Below are 21,333 nucleotides of genomic sequence, written 5' to 3'. Positions count from 1 at the left end.
TTAGTATCAGGAAAGTGTGAAAATGATTCGTCAAGCACTACATGACAAACAACAATCTTTTGTAATTCATAAACTGATTTTAATGTTTGTAGTTCAGTTTTACTTGTTAAAACTCTAGTCATTTGCAAATAGCATCTTCTTAAAATTAGGAGTTATCTCAATTCATTCAGTGGTCCTATTCTTCCATTCTCAAACCATATCTTCCATATATTAGAATGAAACTGGATGAAATACCACATCCTTTATCAGACTCCTTGATTTATTAGTATATCCTTCCTATATTTGTTGTGTCCAGTCTTGATGTTGAATATCGTGTTTCAAAGTGTGACTTTGTAACAATCTTTTACATGTGACAGAAGTGATTTTCATTTAAGAGTCCATATCTGAAAACGTTCCTTTTGGTAGTTACAAGCCTTGATGTATGGTTTGGGTTCTTATAAGTAACACTTGCACAATAATAGCCCAAACCATTATGTCACTGTAACATTTTAATTACTGCATACTGACTTAAAAGGATATTACAATTCAAATGATTTCTGACAGCACTCACTACATCAAGTATTCAGAGTGTCTTCCATCAGTCTCAATACATAAACAGACTATATGAAGAATTGGTTAAGGAGTGGTGGCTCGTGCATATATTTTTGGTGGGCACATCAATAATTTATTAGAAATTCGGTTATCCACACTGTATGATAAGGTCTGTATTCATATCCATGCAAGATAATGACGGTGATTATTATTATTATTATTATTATTATTATATTATGTTATTATTACTATTACTGTTAATGTATTATTGAATTAGATGTATATATTTAATTAGGCCTATATACTTTATTACTAGAGCCCGGATGTTAAGGCATTTATTTTGGTTAAAATAAGCAGGCACATAGGCACTAAAAATAGTAAAAATAGGCAGTGAAATAGGCACTTATTATTCATGGAATCAGACAAAAAAAAAAGACAAATACTTAATAAACTATCCCATACGGTACTCCTTTCCTTGGTTACATGTCACAACAACATGCTTTTTTAAGTTGTCAACTGTCATAGTGAAACCACCTGTCAGAGGGAATGTTTTTCATAGTGGAAGAAGATCTTTCTACTTCTACTGAAGTGGCTGGAGCAAACTTAAAACAACTTATTTCAGAAGGACTGTCTCTATTTTCTTTCAGAGATCGGGAAAAATCAACTGTGTAATGTCTCAAAAAGAGGGTGTGAGAAGGAATTAGAGACTTCGAAGTATGCATGACTTGTATGTGCAAGCAACAATAGTAGCCTACTTAACGGGACCTGGAGACTTGCTTTTAATACTTCCCTCATCCCCTTTCTTTCGCTGGTAAGCCCTGAAGTGATCTGAGCACTGAGGGTTATATTGCTCAAACATCTTTGTTAAGTGACATAAAAGATGGAATCGGTAGGGGAGATAAGTTTACGACTTCTTGGAAACATATGTACTGCTAGAGAATAAGATTCTCGGCAAATATTTGTGTAAGGTAAATATATATATTTTTAATTTGTACAACCATTCTTTTTTGTTTTTTTATATAATTTATGTGCGGTTTATTTCAAATGCATTAAAACACAGAAAATGTACAATAATGGCGTAAAAAGGCTACAAAAGGCATTTAACCTTAAATAGGCAACAGGAGCTAAAATAGGCAAAAAAAAGGCAAAATAAAAATTGGACCTATCATCCCCAAATGTGTGGAAACGTGTTCATCTCTAATAGGTCTTTCATACATACACTCAGTTTAAAAAAGGCATTTTGCCTAACATCCAGGCTCTATTTATTACAAATTTATACATGTACTGAACCAGAAACAAAATTATCAAAGTTCCAGTTAAAACATACTGAGCATGCAAAATATGTTATAACTGGAACTGCACATGCTCAGCAAGTTATAACTGGAATTTGGAAAATTCAGATGGCCTAAACTTTGTTTCTGAGTCTGTACAAGCAGAGTCACAATCAACAAATCATTTGTTAAATAAATCAACGATTCTATTTTGTGCAATAAGTAGGTCGTTACCTTAATGAGTTCTTACTTTCGTTGTATTCCTCCTTCCTTGATATTGTAATTTATGAGAGACTTTGTACACACAACTAATAAAATGTCCACCAATTCACACTATTTACACCACAGTACACTAACAACTTATTTGTACAAGAAATCCATTTGTCTGGCTTTCAGTTGTGCAAATATTTTCTTGTTGAAATCCAGCAAAGACTGTATGAATTCTTTTTCTACTGTCAACATTCCCATTGCATTTAGTCTTTCCTCATCCATGGTAGTATGCAAGAAGGATTTAATCCTAGACAACACAGAGAAACATCTCTCTGGCTCAGTAGTTCTCATTAGAATGTTCAGTAACTTGTTTTTGAATAACTTATGGTTAGCTTGTTTTTCTTAGGAAAAATTGTTAAAGAGAAAGAGCCCCCATTGCTCCTGTAAAAGTCCTATCTTTCATACAATGTCATTAGCTCAATTAAATTAATTTGAAAGCAATCAGATGATCACTGTACGAAAAAGGTTCTTTGCATGAACTATGATGATGTTGTGATGTACCGAAGTACATATCATGGGCTTACAAGGAAAAGGTTCAAAAATGCGAAAAATGAGTTATTAATGGTAATACATACAATAAATTGTGCTTTGTCTACTGGGAAAACGAATTAGGTCTTAACTCTTTTAGTTCCTTAATAATGAAACCTTCATAAATTATTAAGTCCATTACCAACAAAATGTTGCCAGGAAAAGAGTATTAAGTGCAGTTAATACCTTTTGCCTGTACACCTCAATATCACTTTCAGAATATCTGTACAGGCAGAATGATTTTATGATGATGAAAGAGTGGAACAGAGAAAATTCTCTCTGGCACCGGGATTTGAACCCAGGTTTTCAGTTCTACGTGCTGACGCTCTATCCACTAAGCCACACTGGATTCCCATCCCGATGTCGGATCGAATCCTCTCAGTTTTTTAAGTTCCACCTCTTGGGTTCCCTCTAGTGGCCTACCCTCATGCACTGCGTCATAGATGTATGGCAGTTAGCACAATGTCCACACATGTGCAAAGGTGCACTTGTTATGAGTGACTAAGTGCTCGGGATTCAACAGAATAAGCACCATCTTAAATCAAAAAGTGATTATTTTTCGCATATCATATATTACAATGTACTGAAGTATATATGATATTTCAGTGCAGAAATTCTGCGTCATCATATGATGATGGAAGAGTGGAACAGAGAAAATTCTCTCTGGCACCGGGATTTGAACCCAGATTTTCAGCTCTACGTGCTGATGCTCTATCCACTAAGCCACACCAGATTCCCATCCCGATGTCGGATCGAATCCTCTCAGTTTTCTCTGTTCCACTCTTCCATCATCATATGATGACGCAGAATTTCTGCACTGAAATATCATATGTACTTCGGTACATTGTAATATAGTATATGATATGCAAAAAATAATCACTTCGTGATATAAGACTGCGCTTATTCCGTCGGATCCCGGCCACTTAGTCACTCATAATGAGTGCACCTGTGCACATGTGTGGACATTGTGCCAACTGCCATACATCTATGATGCAGTGCATGAGGGTAGGCCACTGGAGGGAACCCAAGAGGTGGAACTAAAACTGAGAGGATTCGATCTGACATTGGGATGGGAATCTGGTGTGGCTTAGTGGATAGAGTGTCAGCACGTAGAGCTGAAAACCTGGGTTCAAATCCCGGTGCCAGAGAGAATTTTCTCTGTTCCACTCTTCCATCATCATATGATGACGCAGAATTTCTGCACTGAAATATCATATGTACTTCGGTACATCGTAATATATAATACAGAATGATTTTAGCTCATAACCTGATTAGGTACACAGTGATCTATGCTAGTGATTAACATTGATTGCATATATTTTTCTCATAAACATAAACAATATGACAACAGGAAGGAAATTATTGCAGCCACCTTTGCAGAAAAATGCTGAACTGATTGCTAGTAAGTGATTCTTCTTAAAATATACATGATGCCAAAACAAATAAATACTGTAATTACTCTAACATTTTGAGGTGAAGTTACTATTTTTACGCTGTACCTAATCATTTCTTTTAATCTTGTTTTGGGATCCAGTAGGTTCATTATTAAAACTATTTAAATAACATATAACATTAAAAACAATACCAAAACAAAAAATTCTAAATGTAAACCACCTAATGACAACAAGGTAGTGAATATTAAAAATTTTACTGTGGATATTCCATTTCTTATTAAAAATGTTTAATTAATAAATTAAATTTGATATTATCTGACAATATAACTGTGAGAAGGGTGTAACCAAAAGTACAGAATTACTCATCTTGAATGAGTAGAACTGCAGATAGGCTAAATAAATTAAAGAATGAAGATAAAATGATTTAATTTCTAGTAACGACAATTATTATTCAGGATGCAATAAATAAAATGATCATTTACCAGCAGAAACCTCATCAGTCACAAGTGAACGAGATGTGTTGGAGAAAATTGATAATGCTTTCGGAAGTGATTTTGCAGATTTAGATTCTCATTATACCATTCTAACTCTGAGTATTCAGAACACAATGAAAAATGTGCCGCACCCGGAAAACCAACTCAAGAAAGTGGAAGTAGATGGAGGAAAAGAATCTAAGTAAGTAGAAACGCAATGCGAAAAAAATTAACGTAGGGATGATTTGACATATAAAATAAAAAAATCACAAGATGCTAAAATTCCTAAAACCCCTAAATTGTAACTTGTGTGGATTTAAGTGCACTGAAAACATTTCAGAAGAGCAGTGAAAGGAGGTTTATTCAACCTAATGGAAGGCAGAAAGGCTTCATGCTAAATTGGGTCATCAGCAGCACTTCAGGAAGGAGGCGGAATTGTAAGAATCTTGACGAGGACCACTGTTTTTAGGATTCTTCTTCTTTTGTGTTTTGAAGCAGTCATAATTGCCTTGCTTCGGGTACACAGTGTTTTCAGAAAAATGTTTTCGTAAACTCTGTACCTTCTCTCTGAAAGAAATACTTCAACCTGCAACAGGTGGCAAAAATGTTGGTGAAAAATAAATCCAAAGACGAGAATGGTGATGTTGTTAATTGGTTCAAAGTAAAGTCTTTTAATTACACGAAAGAAACATTTTGGGTTCTGCAATATAAGTGTGGATATTCTGATGAATACAGAGCAATCAAAATTCGTGGAGAGGGATGACCATTTATTTGATTAAAACAACCACTAGCAGAATACTCAAATTTATTGCCAATAAGCTCAGCAAAGAAGAATAATCTCCTAAAAGTCTGTCGAGCAAGTATCATTTCTGAAGATTGCATGGCTGGTACAACATTCTGCCAACATGTGACACTGCAGTTGACAAGGTTCCAGTACCTGCTGTAGATGACAGTGGAAATGATAAGTGATGATTTTGAAGATGACTCTTAGTAAGCTTGTGATTTAACCTCCAAAATAGATCAATCATTTAATGCACTCTTTATATCATGAAGTTCAAAATCTGTGAATATATAGTTTCATTCAATTCAAGCTGCGTTAAAACCATAATTCAATCTACAAAACATGCTAATACGTAGCTTAATAGATGTATTATTTCACAAGAAGGAGTAGATGAGTTTAAATGTAAAACCAGATTTTTCATAAACATTAAAACTTTCAAGTTGATTTATCTCAATACTATCTTTTTGGACTTAATACCTTTTCATTGTAAGCCACGAAATGATATTTTCGTGCAAGAATTCTGCTTTATCATATGATGGATGGGTGGAGCAGAGAAAAATTCTCTCAGGCACCGGGACAACCATGCTGGAAAGTTCTCGCTTCCTCGGGAATCGAGCACACCTCCCACAAAAGGGAGGGAGCACGAAAAGACAGGCGGCGTGCGGAGAGAGAGGAAAGCCACGAAACGCTGGGCCCTGTGTGGGGTGTGGAGGAAAAGGCGGAAACTACGAGTGCAAAGGAAGGTGTGGTGTGGCGCAAAGCAAAGGGGGGAAGCTGGAAGTTTCGAAAAGTTCGCACCGATTGTTGTAGAAATAGATTGTTCTCGAAAAGACGAGAACGTGTAATGTAGTAATAAAAGCGCACGCAGTTTAGTTTAGTTCAGTTCAGTCAGTTTTTGTGAAGCAGCCGTGAGCGAGCAAGGAAGCCAGCCTTCGAGACAGGGGTTCGACTTGAGTGAGTTTGTGAAGCAGCAGTGAGCGTTCAGGCAGAAGCAACGTGGCCGGAAATCTTTGGTTAGGCGTGCAGTGAACTTTATCTGAAAGTCTTGAGTTCGAAGTTCAGTGGACTGTCTCTGGAAGTATTGGGTTCGATATACTGTAAACTTGAGTGAATGAGCTAGAAGAACTAGCCAAGGCAAACGAACTGTGAACTGAGAACTGACAGTTTTGTTTTGTAAATTGTGCTTTGTGAACATTAGTTGAGATTAGGAGTACATTGTTGTTCTCAATAATCCAAGTGAATTGTCATTGTCATCTGTGGAGTGCAATAACGAATACTGTGTTGCTGTGTGGAGTGAAATACCCATTGTTGACGGGAGTTTTTAAATTCAATTATAGAAAGTCATTCTTGTTGTAAATAAAAGTAACATTATTCTTTTGAATTAAAAGTCACAATATGATATTTCCGTGCAGGAAGTCTGCTTTATCATATGATGGATGGATGGAGAAGAGAAAAATTCTCTCCGGCACCGGGATCTGAACCCGAGTTTTCAGCTTTATGTGCTGACGCTTTATCCACAAAGCCATCCATCCCTCATCATATGATAATGCAGAATTCCTGCAGGGAAATATCATACGTGCTTCGGTACATCACAATATGATATGCATAAATAATCACTTAGTGATTTAAGATGGAGCTCATTCCGTCGAATACCGGCCACTTGGTCACTTGTAATGAGTGCACCTCTGCACATAATGTGCTGGACATTGTGCCACTGTCACACATGTGTGACACAGTGCATGAGGATTGGCCACTAAAGGGAAACTAAGAGGTGGAACTTAAACTGAGAGGATTCAATCTGACATTGTAACTGGAATCCAGTATGGCTTATTGGATAAAGCATCAGCACATAAAGCTGAAAACCCAGATTTGGGTCCTGGTGCCGGTGAGAATTTTTCTTCACTCCACCCATCCTTCATCATATGATGATGTTACACACTTCTTCTGAGGTAGCAGTTTTGCTAGCAGGAGAACAACAGTGCTCTTTTAAAATGTTAATTACTCCCTCCCTAACACATTTTACTGCTTTCTCAAAGAAGGCAGTGTTGTTATTGATTTGAATAGGATCAGAGAAAAAAAAAGCATCTTCTGCGGACCTCTGGGAAAAGAAATAAGGAAGTGAAATGTTTTTTGTGGAGTGTGGCATTGTATGCGACAAAATCATGGAAATTACGATGAAGTGAAGAGAAACAACAGAAGCATTTGAAATGTGGATATGGATAAGAATGGAGCATGTGAAATGCACAGACAGAATAGGAAATGAAGCTGTGCTAGAAAGAGTGGGTGAAGAAAGAATAATGCTAAAACTGATCAAAAAGAGAAAAAAGAATTGGTTGGGGCAATGGCTAAGAAGAAACTGTCTGCTGAATGATGCACTGAAAGGAATGGTGAACAGGAGAAAAGTTCGGGGCAGAAGTAATCTGATGATAAACGACATTAAGATATATGGATCAGATGCTAAGACTAAGAGGAAGGCAGAAAATAGGGAAGATAGGAAAATGCTGGGTTTGGAGTGAAAGATCTGCCCTTGGGCAGAAAACTATGAATGAACTAATTTCTTTTGTAATTAAATAAGTGCAAAATAAGGTTATTATTTATGTTCTGAAAGACAAATGCTACTAAGATATTTATGCGTACAGTATGTATAGATTCACAAATAAGAAAAAAAAAAAAGTGTTAAAACTTAGTTTAAGGGGACAATTGAAGACCTCACCAAATAAGGATGTAACTAACAAAACTAAATGCTTCAGAATTACTTTTTCTATCTTAGTAACATATTTCAATAATTTGATGTTACATTCTTTTATCGGGGAAGTCTTCAATTATATTTCAATGTACCATTTGCAACTTATTATGCCGGGTAGTTATCGGATTTTGAAAAAAACTTCCACAGTTTTCCTCCAAAAAAAGTCGCAATGTATTATTTCTTTGAAATTGAAAGTATTGATGTTGTGAATATGTTGGATTCGACATTTACGTAACGAGAAGAAACCATTAAAAGACTTCCACGTTTCAAGTGTAGAGGGAAAAAGTTAAATATCCCAAAACTAGACGATATTGGTTTTTGAGAAAGTTCTCTGAAGGGTGGACAAATAACGAACATCAAGCTACTTGGCAAGAGGAGATTGTCATGGAGGCAAATGTGCAAAGGGTTGGTGACTTGGTGCAAGCAGTCACAATGAAGGGGATGACTTGCTAGCCCAGACAGTCACAGGTGATAAGTCTCAGGTGCATCATTACCAGCCCGAGACAAAGTGTGCATCAATGCTCAAAAAAAGTCGCCAATGACACATTCGCATAGAAATGCAGCCATCTTGCAACTGAGGTTTCTTTGTTTCGCTTCTGTGCACACTGATAATACTATATAATTATAAACAAAGACTGAAAACGTGAAATCAAAACTCTTCGTCATTAAGAAATTCTTTGCACAATTATACGGCTTTTCATCAGCTGTTTAATCATTCATTACCTCTTCAGAAACACTTTCAAGTTTGTCTCAGTCCCCTTACAATAAATAACTTTACCAAGTCACAATTACAACTCATTCAAATATCAGCCATAGTTGAAATTCATCTTGCTGTCATTGAGCCTAGTAAAGTGTTCATTTTGCCGAGTGGTAAAGACTCTCGACAAATACGATACTAAGATTTTTTTTTTTTAATCAAATTTAGTCAATGAGCCAAACAACGGACAAAATAAGATTGGAGAGCTGTATCCTCAATATTCATGTTTTAATTCCACCTAAATTCCTTGTCATTACACATACTACAGGGGCTGCTTGATAAGTTAATGGCTTGATATATAGACGGCATTGGAATCGCCGTACATTTATTGTTAGCATTCATATTTCATTAGATCATGTGTGAAAAATTACAATAATCTGCTGAATACATTTTGCGTGGTCGCCCTGGGTGGCACAGTCGGTATGGTGCTGGTCTTCTGTGCCCGAGATTGCAGGTTCAATCCGGTCCACATCGATAGCATATAAGTGTGCTTAAATGCGACAGGCTCATGTCAGTAAATTTACTGGTATGTAAAAGAACTCCTGTGGGACAAAATTCCGGCACATCGGCAACACTGATATAACCTCCACAGTTGTGTCGTTAAATGAAGCACAATTTCAAATTTCATTTTGTGTGGTTGAATTTCTATATTAGTGTGCCATGCAGATAGCCAAAAACGAAAAGACAAAAAACAAGCATCATGCCATCATTAAATATTTCGTAAAAAGGGGACGAGTCCAAAGAAAGTAACGCAGACATGAGTATCACATTGGGGATATCAGCTCCATTTTAGATTGTGAAAAAATGGGCAACCCTAATTAAATGTGGTCGAGAGAATGTAGAAGATGACCACCACAGCGGATAGCCTGTTACAGCAACCAGTATGCAAATCAATAAAAACCACAATATAGCATTGAAAGATCGATAAGTATGCAAAATTAGTGAGGTAATGTGCATTTCAACTGAAAGGACATGCTACAAGTGCTACATCTTAGTCAAAGAGTTGTGTATGTACAATGAGTCTGCAAAGTGAGTGCCACATTTGTTATCACAGGAACAAAAACAAGTTCGACATCAAATTTCGAAAGACTATTTGGCTTGATTTGAGAAAAATATGAGACTTTTAAAGAGATTTGTGACCATAGATGAAACCTGGATCCATCACCATGTACCAGAGACAAAAGGACATGAAGACTCTCCACCTCCAAAGGAAACAAAGTCATGGTGTCAGTGTTCAGGGATTCTTACAGGATAATCAAGATTGATTAAAGGCATAAAACAGAGCGTACTATTCATATTTCCTGCAACAAGAAAGGAAAAATTAGAAAAGACCAGGTATGCCCAAGAAAAAAGTGGTTTCATCATGACAATGCACTTGCTCACACATCCACAATCGCAGATGCTGACATTTTCCTCTTCCCAAAGTCCAAAACTCACTTGGCTGGAGAGATTTTCGTCACATGAAGAGGTTATTGCAGCAGCAGAAGAATTTTTTGGAGATCTCGAAGAAGTTAATAATTATAATTTTATTTCTATGTCAGGGAATGAACTTTTCAAACAGCACCATGGAACTAATTTTCTTTCATTGTTCTATCTAGCAAACTGTAAATTGCTTCTGCAGATCTATCAACACACAATACCAAAACTCAAATCACTGTGATGCATGACTTATGTCACTAGTGTCACCAAGCTGAATAGAAAAACATGGAATTTAATATACTCTGATATGCAATCTATAATTTTATTCTGCACCATCCTTGAATCACAAGCGAAAATATTAATTTTATTACAATGGTTTTGAATTTCCACAAATTGTTTTAAATGTTTAAGGCAAGCAGCTCCTTAAAATTTATATGGTAAAACATATTTAAAAAAATGCTTTCCATTAAATGCAAACTCTTGTTTGCTCAAAAATAATATACTTTTCATTGTAAACTGAAATAAATGTAATTCAATAGCATGTTTTCACTGAACAGAATAACAAATAGCTCTACATTTCCTTTAACTGCATCTATTCTATTTTCAGTTTAGGAAAATTTTTAAAATACTTAAAATTGTTTAACGACACATTAAAAGTGTTACAATTTTTAAAAAAGTTATGTACTTTAGACAGATGGCCCATTTTGACGCCAGTGCTGCGTCATCTTCAGTGTCACTGCATTGACGTTGAAACAGGCCGTCTGTCTAAGGTACATAACTTTTTTTTAAATTTACACTTTTAACATGTCATTAAACAATTTTAAGTTTTTTAAACAAAGTGTTAACGTGAACCAGAATCAATGAAAATTTTTAGTTGCAATGTACATTTCGAACATTCTTCAGATTCTCAATACTTTGTAAAAACAAGTTAATATTTTATTTTAATCACCATCAATTTCTTTGTTTCACCAAGTACCTTCAATGCTAATTAACAAGCAAGGCCAACAAAATAATTTTTGCTAATACAAACCACTGTAAAACAACAAATAATTCTAAGCCGAAATTTCTTGAGGACACAATCGTTTAGATAAGGTAAATCATAATAACTAAGCAAATTAACCCTGAACTTATGATCAAATCTACATATCATTATTATTATTATTATTATTATTATTATTATTATTATTATTATTATTATTATTATTAGGAACAGCCATGTTCATTTTCCTGTAAATAAATGGAAGGAGTATAAATAAGTAATTAATAGTTAGGACCCACATTTTCATGAAAAGTATTTCTTTTTTCTGAGTAGCCGGAGACAATGCAGAGTGGCAATTAAGTAGTACATTCTGCAAGAAATATGTTAGATATATGGAATTTTCATACATCATCAAAATGAATTTTTTTTTTCCTTATTTTCTTGATTAGTAATTTTTTTTAACATTTAGATATAATTTTAGGTTATTATTTTCACTTAACAGATTTTTATAAGTCATTTTTACATTGTCCGTGATAAAATTTTCATTTGTACGTAATTTTTATAGCTGAAATAATTATCTATATTTCTAATTAATAATAAAATTCAAGACAGCATTTTCCCTAGGATCATTCTTGGACTAACCGATATCCATTTGCAGTGCTCCTTGTTTACATTAGCTGTATCATATTTTATCTACAGTAGTTTTAACCTTTCTTAGCCTTACAGTGTTTAAAAAAAAATGAGTGAGTGAGAGTGAGTGTATGTGTGTGTGTGTGTGTGTGTGTGTGTGTGTGTGTGTGAGTGAGTGAGAGAGAGAGAGAGAGAGAGTGAGTGTGAGTGTGTGTGTGAGTGTGAGTGTGAGTGTGTGTGTGTGCATGCGTGCGTGCGCGCGCGCACATGTGTGTGCTGATAGTATTTTTCAAATATGCTCCCATTACATCTATGAAAGTAGAATGAAGTTTCTCCAAGTACAAAACAGTATTAGCTGACAATCACAAATCCTTCTCTTTTGGTAACTAGAGGATGACTATGGAGGTCTATTGCAATGCCAACTGAGGTATGTTCAGTTATTAATTTGTTCATGTATTTTAACAGAAGTGACCTAGTGATAATTATTGTGTCAGTAGTAATACAGTAATTCTCCTAGGAAAGTTTATTGTTGTGCAATACAGTTACTTAGTTATAATCATTATTAACTTTAGACTGTTATTAATATGATATAAACTGATAATTTTCATTAGATCTGTTTAGATCATTCTAAGAGAATTTTAGAAGACTTTTGATTTTTTTAAGTCATAAACATCAAGGCCTTATTTGTAGAAAATAATATCAATTATGTTATATAATGGTGCATGTGTGAAAGAATGTGTCATGTATTATGTCTTCTAGGTACAACACATGATAAAAGGAGTACATCTGTCACAATTTGTTTCGTTTCCTTACTCTGAATCATTAAGTGAATAACAACATTGTTCCTTAAGTTGTATCTTTACGGGAAATGTATACTAATATCAACAGTGCTGCTTCATAGTTAATTAACACAACAAAACATGTTACTTGCAAACCAAAATACATACAACGTGCTCTGCGAATTAATGTAATTTGACACAGAGTAAAGCCCATATGATCACTAATAAGTATGAAAGGAATATGTTAAAAGTTACCACACCTCAACAAAATCACAGAAACACATTTGAAAAAAATTACCGTTTTGATAATAAACTTGTCATGCAAGTCATGACGCAGCGATAACCCAAGCCCTGGCATTCTACCACCAAGCTTAGGAACCCAACAGTAATATTTGGTGCCCCCATTATGTTGTTTGGGGGGTGTGACATATGAGATCTGGAAAACAGCAGCCTCAAGTTACAAAGTAGCAAACTGCATGCCATCACCACCACCACCACTTCGTTCTATTTTCTGACAGCTGCGTGCAAAATGAATAAAGATTCTTTCTTCTTCTAAAGAAAACAGAAGCAAAAAGCAATTAAGTACAATTCAACCATGATATAGTGATCAATAAGGATTTACTCTTTCATAAAGAAATATTAATGAACAGATTCTATAACTTGACTCTCTTATTGAAACATCATAAAATTCACAATATTCAGTAAAACTTGCTCAAAGTGGAATTGTAAGGGACCGAATTTATTTTCCAAACTTGACACACTTCCGCATTATACAAAATTACACAAAATGAAAAGACATTATTATTATTATTATTATTATTATTATTATTAATATTATTATTATTATTAATTTGTTCCGGTAGACCATGAGGTCTTCTTTTCTACACTACCAGATGTGAAATATACATTCAAATAATAACAATATTAATAGTAATATTTAATACAAAATTATCATCATGCAGATTAAGGAGCTTGCGCATGGCGATAATTTGACTATGAGCGCCCCTAGCGGCTGATGTGGAAGATAAGTCGTGTGAGTGCACAGCACGCAAATGAATATACACATGCTGTCGTCTTTGGAGATATACGTGGATTTTACAAAAAAAAAAAAAAAAAAAAAAAAAAACCAGTGGGATGCATCATATTTCAGAGCTTCTACACTAAAGAAAAGTGCACAACTCGCTAAAAGTAATCACATAGGCTATTTCCAGTGAAAGAGAAGCTGAGAGAAGAAATATCCAGCTTATGCTTGAGAGAAACAAGCACATTAATACTGACAAGTCATATGGTTTTTAACTCTCTTATGGACAAATAACGACAGAAATAAAATAAAAAATAAATATGCTAGGTCTAAATGATAATTTATATAAACAAAACAGAATACTGTATAAAAACTGGCTAACATCACAAATCAATTCCACGTAAATGTATTTGATCTTTAATTCTTTATTTGAACTGATTAACCATTTGGCAATCCCCGACATGACAAGAAAAGAGTTCCATAGGCGAGAGCGTGACACGGTGCAAGAACATGACACGGTACAATGACAAGGAATGGACAATAATGCCTGATGTTGATTTCGTAGCCCGTGAGGTGTTCAAAGGAAGTTATTAGATAAGTGAGTAATATTCTAAATAGAACAATTAAAGAATGTGCTATTCTTTGCTCCTATAGGCGGACCTGTGACAGAGTTTCAAAGGATGGTATTATGTATTTAAACAAGTGTTGCAGATGAAGCGGACACACACATTATGAACATGATGTAGTCTCTCAGTTAAACTAACAGTTATTATGTAGTGTATTGTTATTACAGTACAATATTTTTATTATTACACTACATATTTAAAATCTGTTCCTTTTAATGGTTAACATGTGGCCAGCTTTGAAATAAAGAGCAACCTCCACATTATTTCAACTGTCACATTAGACACCTCTCCCTGCTTTCCTTCCTCACGAAGAGTGGAAATTGAAATATCGTCTATGACAAAGACCCCATGCAGAGGTGAGAACAGTCTGTCAAGAAAGAGAAAAAGATTGCCGATTGGTTGAATACTTGTTCTGATTGGACAAAACAGTGTTGATTTACCATCACCTGCTGTAGAATGAGTAAGGCTGAAATCTGAACCAAGAAACGAAACTGCTGACTTTGTCACAGCACGTTCATCATGGAAACATATACCCCTTACACACAATATTTCGGTCTAGGCATATTGTATAGTTTGGGCCAATGACTTTTTTTTTTCATAAACTGGAAACTTCAATTCTTCCCCCCTCCTCCTCTCTCTCTCTCTCTCTGCCACCTTAATTGTGTCTGTGTACTACAAATGATGCATAGTAAAACAGCAACTTGTTTTTTACCTACTTTTTTCGTAATCCCCTTTTACCACTTCCAGAGAAAGTCCAAGCCATGGTCAGCATAGTTGTTGGAAAGAATTTTATTAACAGTTTCCTTAACCAACCTTCCTTCTCCCGATACAAGAGAAAAGTAGGTAATGTTCGTTTCCTGCAGTATGAAGTTACTTGTCAGAATCACTCCTTGATTCACATTAATTCTCAGACCAAATGGTAAAGATAGGATGTACAAATATATGGTATATAAGCTTCATTATTATTTTTTTTCCTCACATTATACTAAATAAGTAATTTCTGATAAAGTCCTGAAATACTGCTTTCCATTTCCATGTTGGGCAGATTCCACAATATACCAAATATACCAATAATGCCTATTTTACCCACTGGGACTACAAAGCTTGTTCACACTACACAAGATTCCACCTTCCATAAGCTTTACTGTATATCAGTTGAACTTGGTTATAACATTATCAAAGGGTTTAAAGAAATGATGTCGCAATAAACGAGTGTTGCTATAAGAAAAATAATAAATAAAGCAAATAAAATTTAAAGAAATACATTCACAATATTACATATTTTGTGAACTACTATTAATTCAATTTGTAATTTTATAATATAGGCCTATAGTATAACTTTTAAAAATATTTTACAGCTTTATTATTTTATTGTTTTATTTATTATTATTTTGGAAAATAAATATACTGTACTACATTGAATAAAATAATGAAATACGCAATTAAATTATATATTAGTTAGAATGCATACAGTACTCACAATAATAAGAATGTGGGTTGAAGATATCTGTAATTTTTTTCTACTTTCAAAATACTGCATTTGTAAATAATTCTTAATTCTTCCTTAACCAAACCAAATTCATGGCACACATCAGCTTTCCTTTTACAACTTTCGATTTGTTCTATAACATTAACTTTATCTTCCACACATAAAACTTTCTTTTCTTTGCACCTTGCTCCGTTGCTCCACTGTACTGTAACATTTGTTTGCAAACTGAATGTCTGGCTTACAGTGCGGTGGACACAACTTCGTGTGCTATTGTTGGTAAAGGGTTGTTGGCACAGGAGAAGAAAGAGTTTGGCCTACCCCACATTCTTTTCTTAGAATTCCAGTTGTTGGTCAATAAAATGATTTTGTCACTGAAGTCCTCTCATCCACAGTGTTTAATATAGGATAACCCTTCTTTTCAGTTCTTAGCCTATAAAATTCTTTTGTCACAGTAAATGAAAATTGTATTGGTCACTAATGACATTACCAATACGAATTCCTTTCAATGAAAGTGTCTGTTTAATGTATGTAGAACATGAATTTTTAAAGAATTTACACTATTGCTAAATTTCGATATAAATGAGTTCGATATTAAAAAAAAGCGACTAGTTGCAGGAAATGGGACCTAAAGTCGGTTTTTTTTTTTTTTTTTTTTTTTTTTTTTTTTTTTTTTTTTTGGTTTCGAAAAGAGGATGAAATGCTGAATGTTTAAAAAAAAATTATGGTTCTAGGTGCTATAGTTTTCAAAATATTACTTATTGAATGTTGATATTACATTATGTACTTTTCGAGAAAAATGCAATTGAAGTTTTCACTTGTTTTCTTAGCAACTATATGAAAGATTTAGGAACAGAGATTAATGATCTTTGGGAATAAGGTGCTTAGGAAAATATTTGGAGCTAAAAGGGATGAAGTTACAGGAGAATGGAGAAAGTTGCACAACGCAGAACTGCACGCATTGTATTCTTCACCTGACATAATTAGGAACATTAAATCCAGATGTTTGAGATGGGCAGGATATGTAGCATGTATGAGCAAATCCAGACATGCATATAGAGTATTAGTTTAGGAGGTCGGAGAGAAAAGACCTTTGAGGAGGCCAAGACGTAGATGGGAGGATAATATTAAAATGGATTTGAGGGAGGTGGGATATGATAGAGACTGGATTAATTTTGCACAAGATAGGGACCAATGGCAGGCTTATGTGAGGGCAGCAATGAACCTGCGAGTTCCTTAAAAGCCATTTGTAAGTAAGTACTGCAACTCCACTTTTTTTGGCTGGGAAATGCCTTCTCATGCTTAACATGTTCATCAAATAAGAATAAATTATGTCCCTTCTGATGTTAAGGAAGACCTCACTCTATTAGAGTGACCTTTAGATGCACGAACCATTACAACAAGGCTTGACCTTGGGGAGAATCTGACGAAAACAGATACTAGCATTCCAGAACTAAAGGCTATAGCACTGCATGCTCTTAATGACTGGTATCCTGAGCCCAGATGGCTGTAGATCTTCACTGATGGCTCTTTCTACGAGAACAAGGCATGTGCTGGGGCTGGAATCTACAGTAAAGCCTTTAGCTTCTACAAGTAGCTAGGGCTGTATCAGCCACACTTCAATGGCGAATTGGAGGCCATAAATCTTGCCTTAAAGCAATTGCTTGGAAGACTGACTTGCCACAGTCATGTTGTCATTCTCTGTGATTCTCAATCTGCCATTTTGGCAGTGGCATCTCTCCCTGATCCTGTAACATCGAGTTGTCGAGATTAGAAAATCCCTTGCCTCACTCAAAGCATTAGAAGTTGTCGTCCTCCAGTGGATCCCTTCGCATATTGGTATTTCAGGGAATGAGATCGCAGACTCCCTAGCAAAAAAAGGGGACTGAAATATTGTTATGGACGACCTCCCAACTTTCGTATCACAACTTGAAACAATTAGTTGACCGCTCATTTAAGAACGAGTTTCTCTCAGATCTTCAAATAAAGAATGATGACAAGAAATGGGCTGGTCTTGTTGACAAGTCAGAGATACTTCCTGATTACCCCTGTAGAGAGACTGCAGCTACCATAAGGATTGCCACAGGACATGACTGCCTGGCAGAATATTTATATAAACTGGGTATATTACCATCACCTCAGTGTGTCGTTTGTAATAAGGAAAATTCTATTATGTAAAAAAACTTGTAAATATTAATTCCTCCATGGGGACTTTGTACTAGTCTGCCAGAAATCAGATGATGTTGAATCAATCTGGTTGAGCATTACATACATACATACATACATACATACATACATACATACATGCATACATACATATATACAAGATGCATTGTTCTCCTGCCAATAACGTGCCATCTTCACTTTATGACGCAGAAAAATAATATCTGTATGTCAACTACAATAAGAGGAGTGTGAAGCCCAACGCATATAATGAATATATGCCTGGAAACATACAAACATGTGAAAAAAATCATTTTACCATGACACTATACTTTGGTATTATTTAAACTTTTAAGACAATTACACTTTATATCAATTAAAAGTAAGCCATGTAACATTCGAAAAGAGGATGAAATACTGAGTATTTAAAAAAAAAAATTATGGTTCTAGGTGCTATAGTTTTCAAAATATTACTTATTGAATGTTGATATTACATTAAGTACTTTTCGAGAAAAATGCAATTGCAGTTTTCACTTGTTTTCTTAGCAACTATAAGAAAGATTCCAGGCAGGACAGAAAGTGACAAGTTAAAATATGAGGGGGGGGGGGCGAATGTAATTCCAATGCAACTGCATCCGAAAACATCACATATTCATTATATATAAGATCTCGCCTACCTCACTGAATATTACACGACTACTATGAAGTAGCACCGTGGATCGTGTCCCGGCATAGCTCAGTTGAAAAGAGCACTCAGCACGTAGAGCTGAGAGGTCCAGGGTTCGATTCCCGGTGCCGGAACGAATTTTTCTCGTATTAAATGGCGATAATGCATCCGAAAAACTTGTAACAACTCCTTCCATATATATTAACATAACATGAAATTATTTATTATATTAAATAATGAAACTATCTTAACAATAACGACTTCCCTAATTAAGCACATTTTATGAGTAATGATGTGTAATATAATACCACAGCTGAAACCTATATTATATTGAAATGCAAACCTCCATATGGGGAGAATCAATAGCAGATCACTGACATAGTAATATCGCTGTTCTGTATGAGAAAGATGGAGATAAATGGAGACAGAGAGGGAGAGAGAAATCAATTCCCCAATGCATTGTCTCTTGAATACTGAGATACAACCCACAACTTTAAAATAACTGTACAGAGGGAACTGTTTGAAGTAAAATTATTTTCTTTTTCAGACATACTTAGATATTCATCCTCTTTATATGTGGTAAGCTAATGGATTTCAGAATAAAATATGTCCAAGACACAACTGTCTCCCTTGATACTCCTTGAGTAGGCAACACTGCACTCCTCTGAAGCAATTGTAGGTCACATGCAGGAAGTTTGTCGCAAATTATAACAACACTACTTTTTTCTATCAGCTAAGCAGTATTCACTAAACTATTATATATATAAAGTAGTAGGAGCATTAAATCTGAACATGTTACGAACTTACGCAATAACACAAATATGACCAAAGTGAAGGTTCTCCATATAAAGAACATCCTGTAAAAATGTCCTCATTCACTAGTAAATGTAATGTAATTACTGAGAAAATAGGTTATTTTTCTTAAGATCTATGTATATGAAACTATGCAACAGACTTACAATACTGGGTTAAATTTTAAAATATCAAACTCGAGGGAAGTGATTCATTCACAAGCACTAGCAAAACTATCAGTAAGTTTCCTCTTCTCCCTTCCACATGCATGTTAGATACACTGCTTATCTTGTTGGGACATGTTAACTCTGATCTTAAGCAGAAAAACAGCATGTTAGGAATACGGCATATGAAACTTTCTGATGTCTTCTAAATTTACAGAAATTAATCTGATTTATTATGATCATTGCTTGTGTCAAACTATGAGCTTGCTTGGTGGGGAAACCTTAGTGGACAAGACCACAGGGAAGACAGAGAAATCAAGTCCTCTTCGTCCTGAACCACGCAGAAGGGAACAAAGAGACAGCACAGGATAGAGTAGAATGGAAGCAGCTTGTGAATGAGGCCAAAAACCTCCTACAGTTTGAAGAGCCACGGAATAACAACAATAACAACAACAACAACAATAATAATAATAATAATAATAATAATAATAATAATAATAATAATAATAATAATTCTGGACACAACAACCCATTCAGGGCAAAGCCAACCAGCCGACTGCTGGCTTCATGTCACATGCCTCAGCAGAGGTGAGAGATCCGATCAGTATGGGGGTATTACGTGGTTACCACTGTGCCTTGAACCTAATTATGGTTGAACATACTACAGTCTTAATGGACATGTTTACATTTAATTGCCCTTATCTTATCACCATACTCAAGGCTATCCCAACACTAGTCTTTTATACTGCCATTATAAAACAGAAGTTGATATGGTGCTCAACAAAACTTTATTATTTAAGTTTGAATATTTATATAACTTTATCAATTGATTATGTAAGCAATAAAGCTACAATATACTTAATATATAGCAATAAATTCAACCCATATCTGCAATTAAATATCAGTGCTTACATTCTAAACCACTTCCCATTGATACAAGAAAGTCGAATACTTTTGAAAGTCATTTAATGCAAGCCCAGCATTATGAACAGTCCTCATCCCATACTTAACTTTTCATTCTCACTTTCGTACTTAATTTGCACCATTTTTTAACAAGTTTTAAGTTCACAACGTGTTTTTCTTCACGATCCATATTACAATACTCTTGATAGAGTATCACTAACATCAAGTATGAGATGCTCACTCTAACTGAATGAGTATCACTGCCTTAGTGACGTCTAACACAATTCTCATTTCCATAGACTACCTAGCATCTGATCTGTTAACCATAGTTGTGCTCGAGCAAAACCATGTAATGCAGTCTTCTGATAGCTCCCTAAATTCATCACAATACTGGGTGGACACCAGTCCCATACATGGCCAAAATGTCATGAGAAAAATTTCTTCCCCAATTAAGAAACCAAACCAATGCTCATTCTGTAATGCGAATCCAGTAATGGTGCCTTAAACTACAATGCAACAGCATGAAGATTCTCATAATCTTCATACATTTTTATATATTTTCATAGACGTACTGGTATCTTTTCCTTCAATATATGACATCTCACAACCTATATAATTGAAAGAAAAAAACTTGTTGATGAAATGAATTACCAACAAAAATTTTACTGCTGGCGTGGTTGTTTCTAGAGAAAGTTGTTAACTTCTGTTTATTTGTACTGTTCCAAGTTAATGATTGAGTTCCTCTTCTGTTTTCGTAATAAGAATTTGGATATATCTAAATTTCGAGAGTTGTTAATCATTATTCCACCACGGCATCCAGATCTCCATGCTCAACTAACTTATTCATATGAATATTAAACAGAGATGAGAGTGAGAAGTTACAGCCTTGTCTCTCACCTCTGTTCATCTGTTTCCATTGAGAATTTTTGGCTCCTATTTTCAAATATACATTG

The 21,333-nt window shown here is 35.0% G+C and overlaps 1 protein-coding gene across 19 annotated transcripts in view; it reads right to left on the bottom strand.

The window, feature by feature from the left end:
• Positions 1 to 21,333, bottom strand: part of Ufd4 (ubiquitin fusion-degradation 4-like) — a 465,356-nt gene that overhangs the window by 244,876 nt on the left and 199,147 nt on the right. For 12 of the 19 annotated variants that reach the window (XM_069848281.1, XM_069848285.1, XM_069848292.1 and 9 more), the window contains one exon: positions 12,857 to 12,994. The exons of the other annotated variants lie outside the window; for them this stretch is intronic. In XM_069848281.1, the coding sequence (XP_069704382.1) occupies positions 12,857 to 12,994 (138 nt within the window). The remainder of the gene's footprint in view (positions 1 to 12,856; positions 12,995 to 21,333) is intronic. 19 annotated transcript variants of the gene reach the window in all.

The sequence above is a fragment of the Periplaneta americana genome, chromosome 15 (genome assembly GCF_040183065.1).
Source record: "Periplaneta americana isolate PAMFEO1 chromosome 15, P.americana_PAMFEO1_priV1, whole genome shotgun sequence".
In the NCBI taxonomy this organism is placed as follows: domain Eukaryota; kingdom Metazoa; phylum Arthropoda; class Insecta; order Blattodea; family Blattidae; genus Periplaneta; species Periplaneta americana.
Note: the sequence above shows the minus strand (reverse complement) of the source record. Positions and strands in the feature narration are given on the sequence as shown.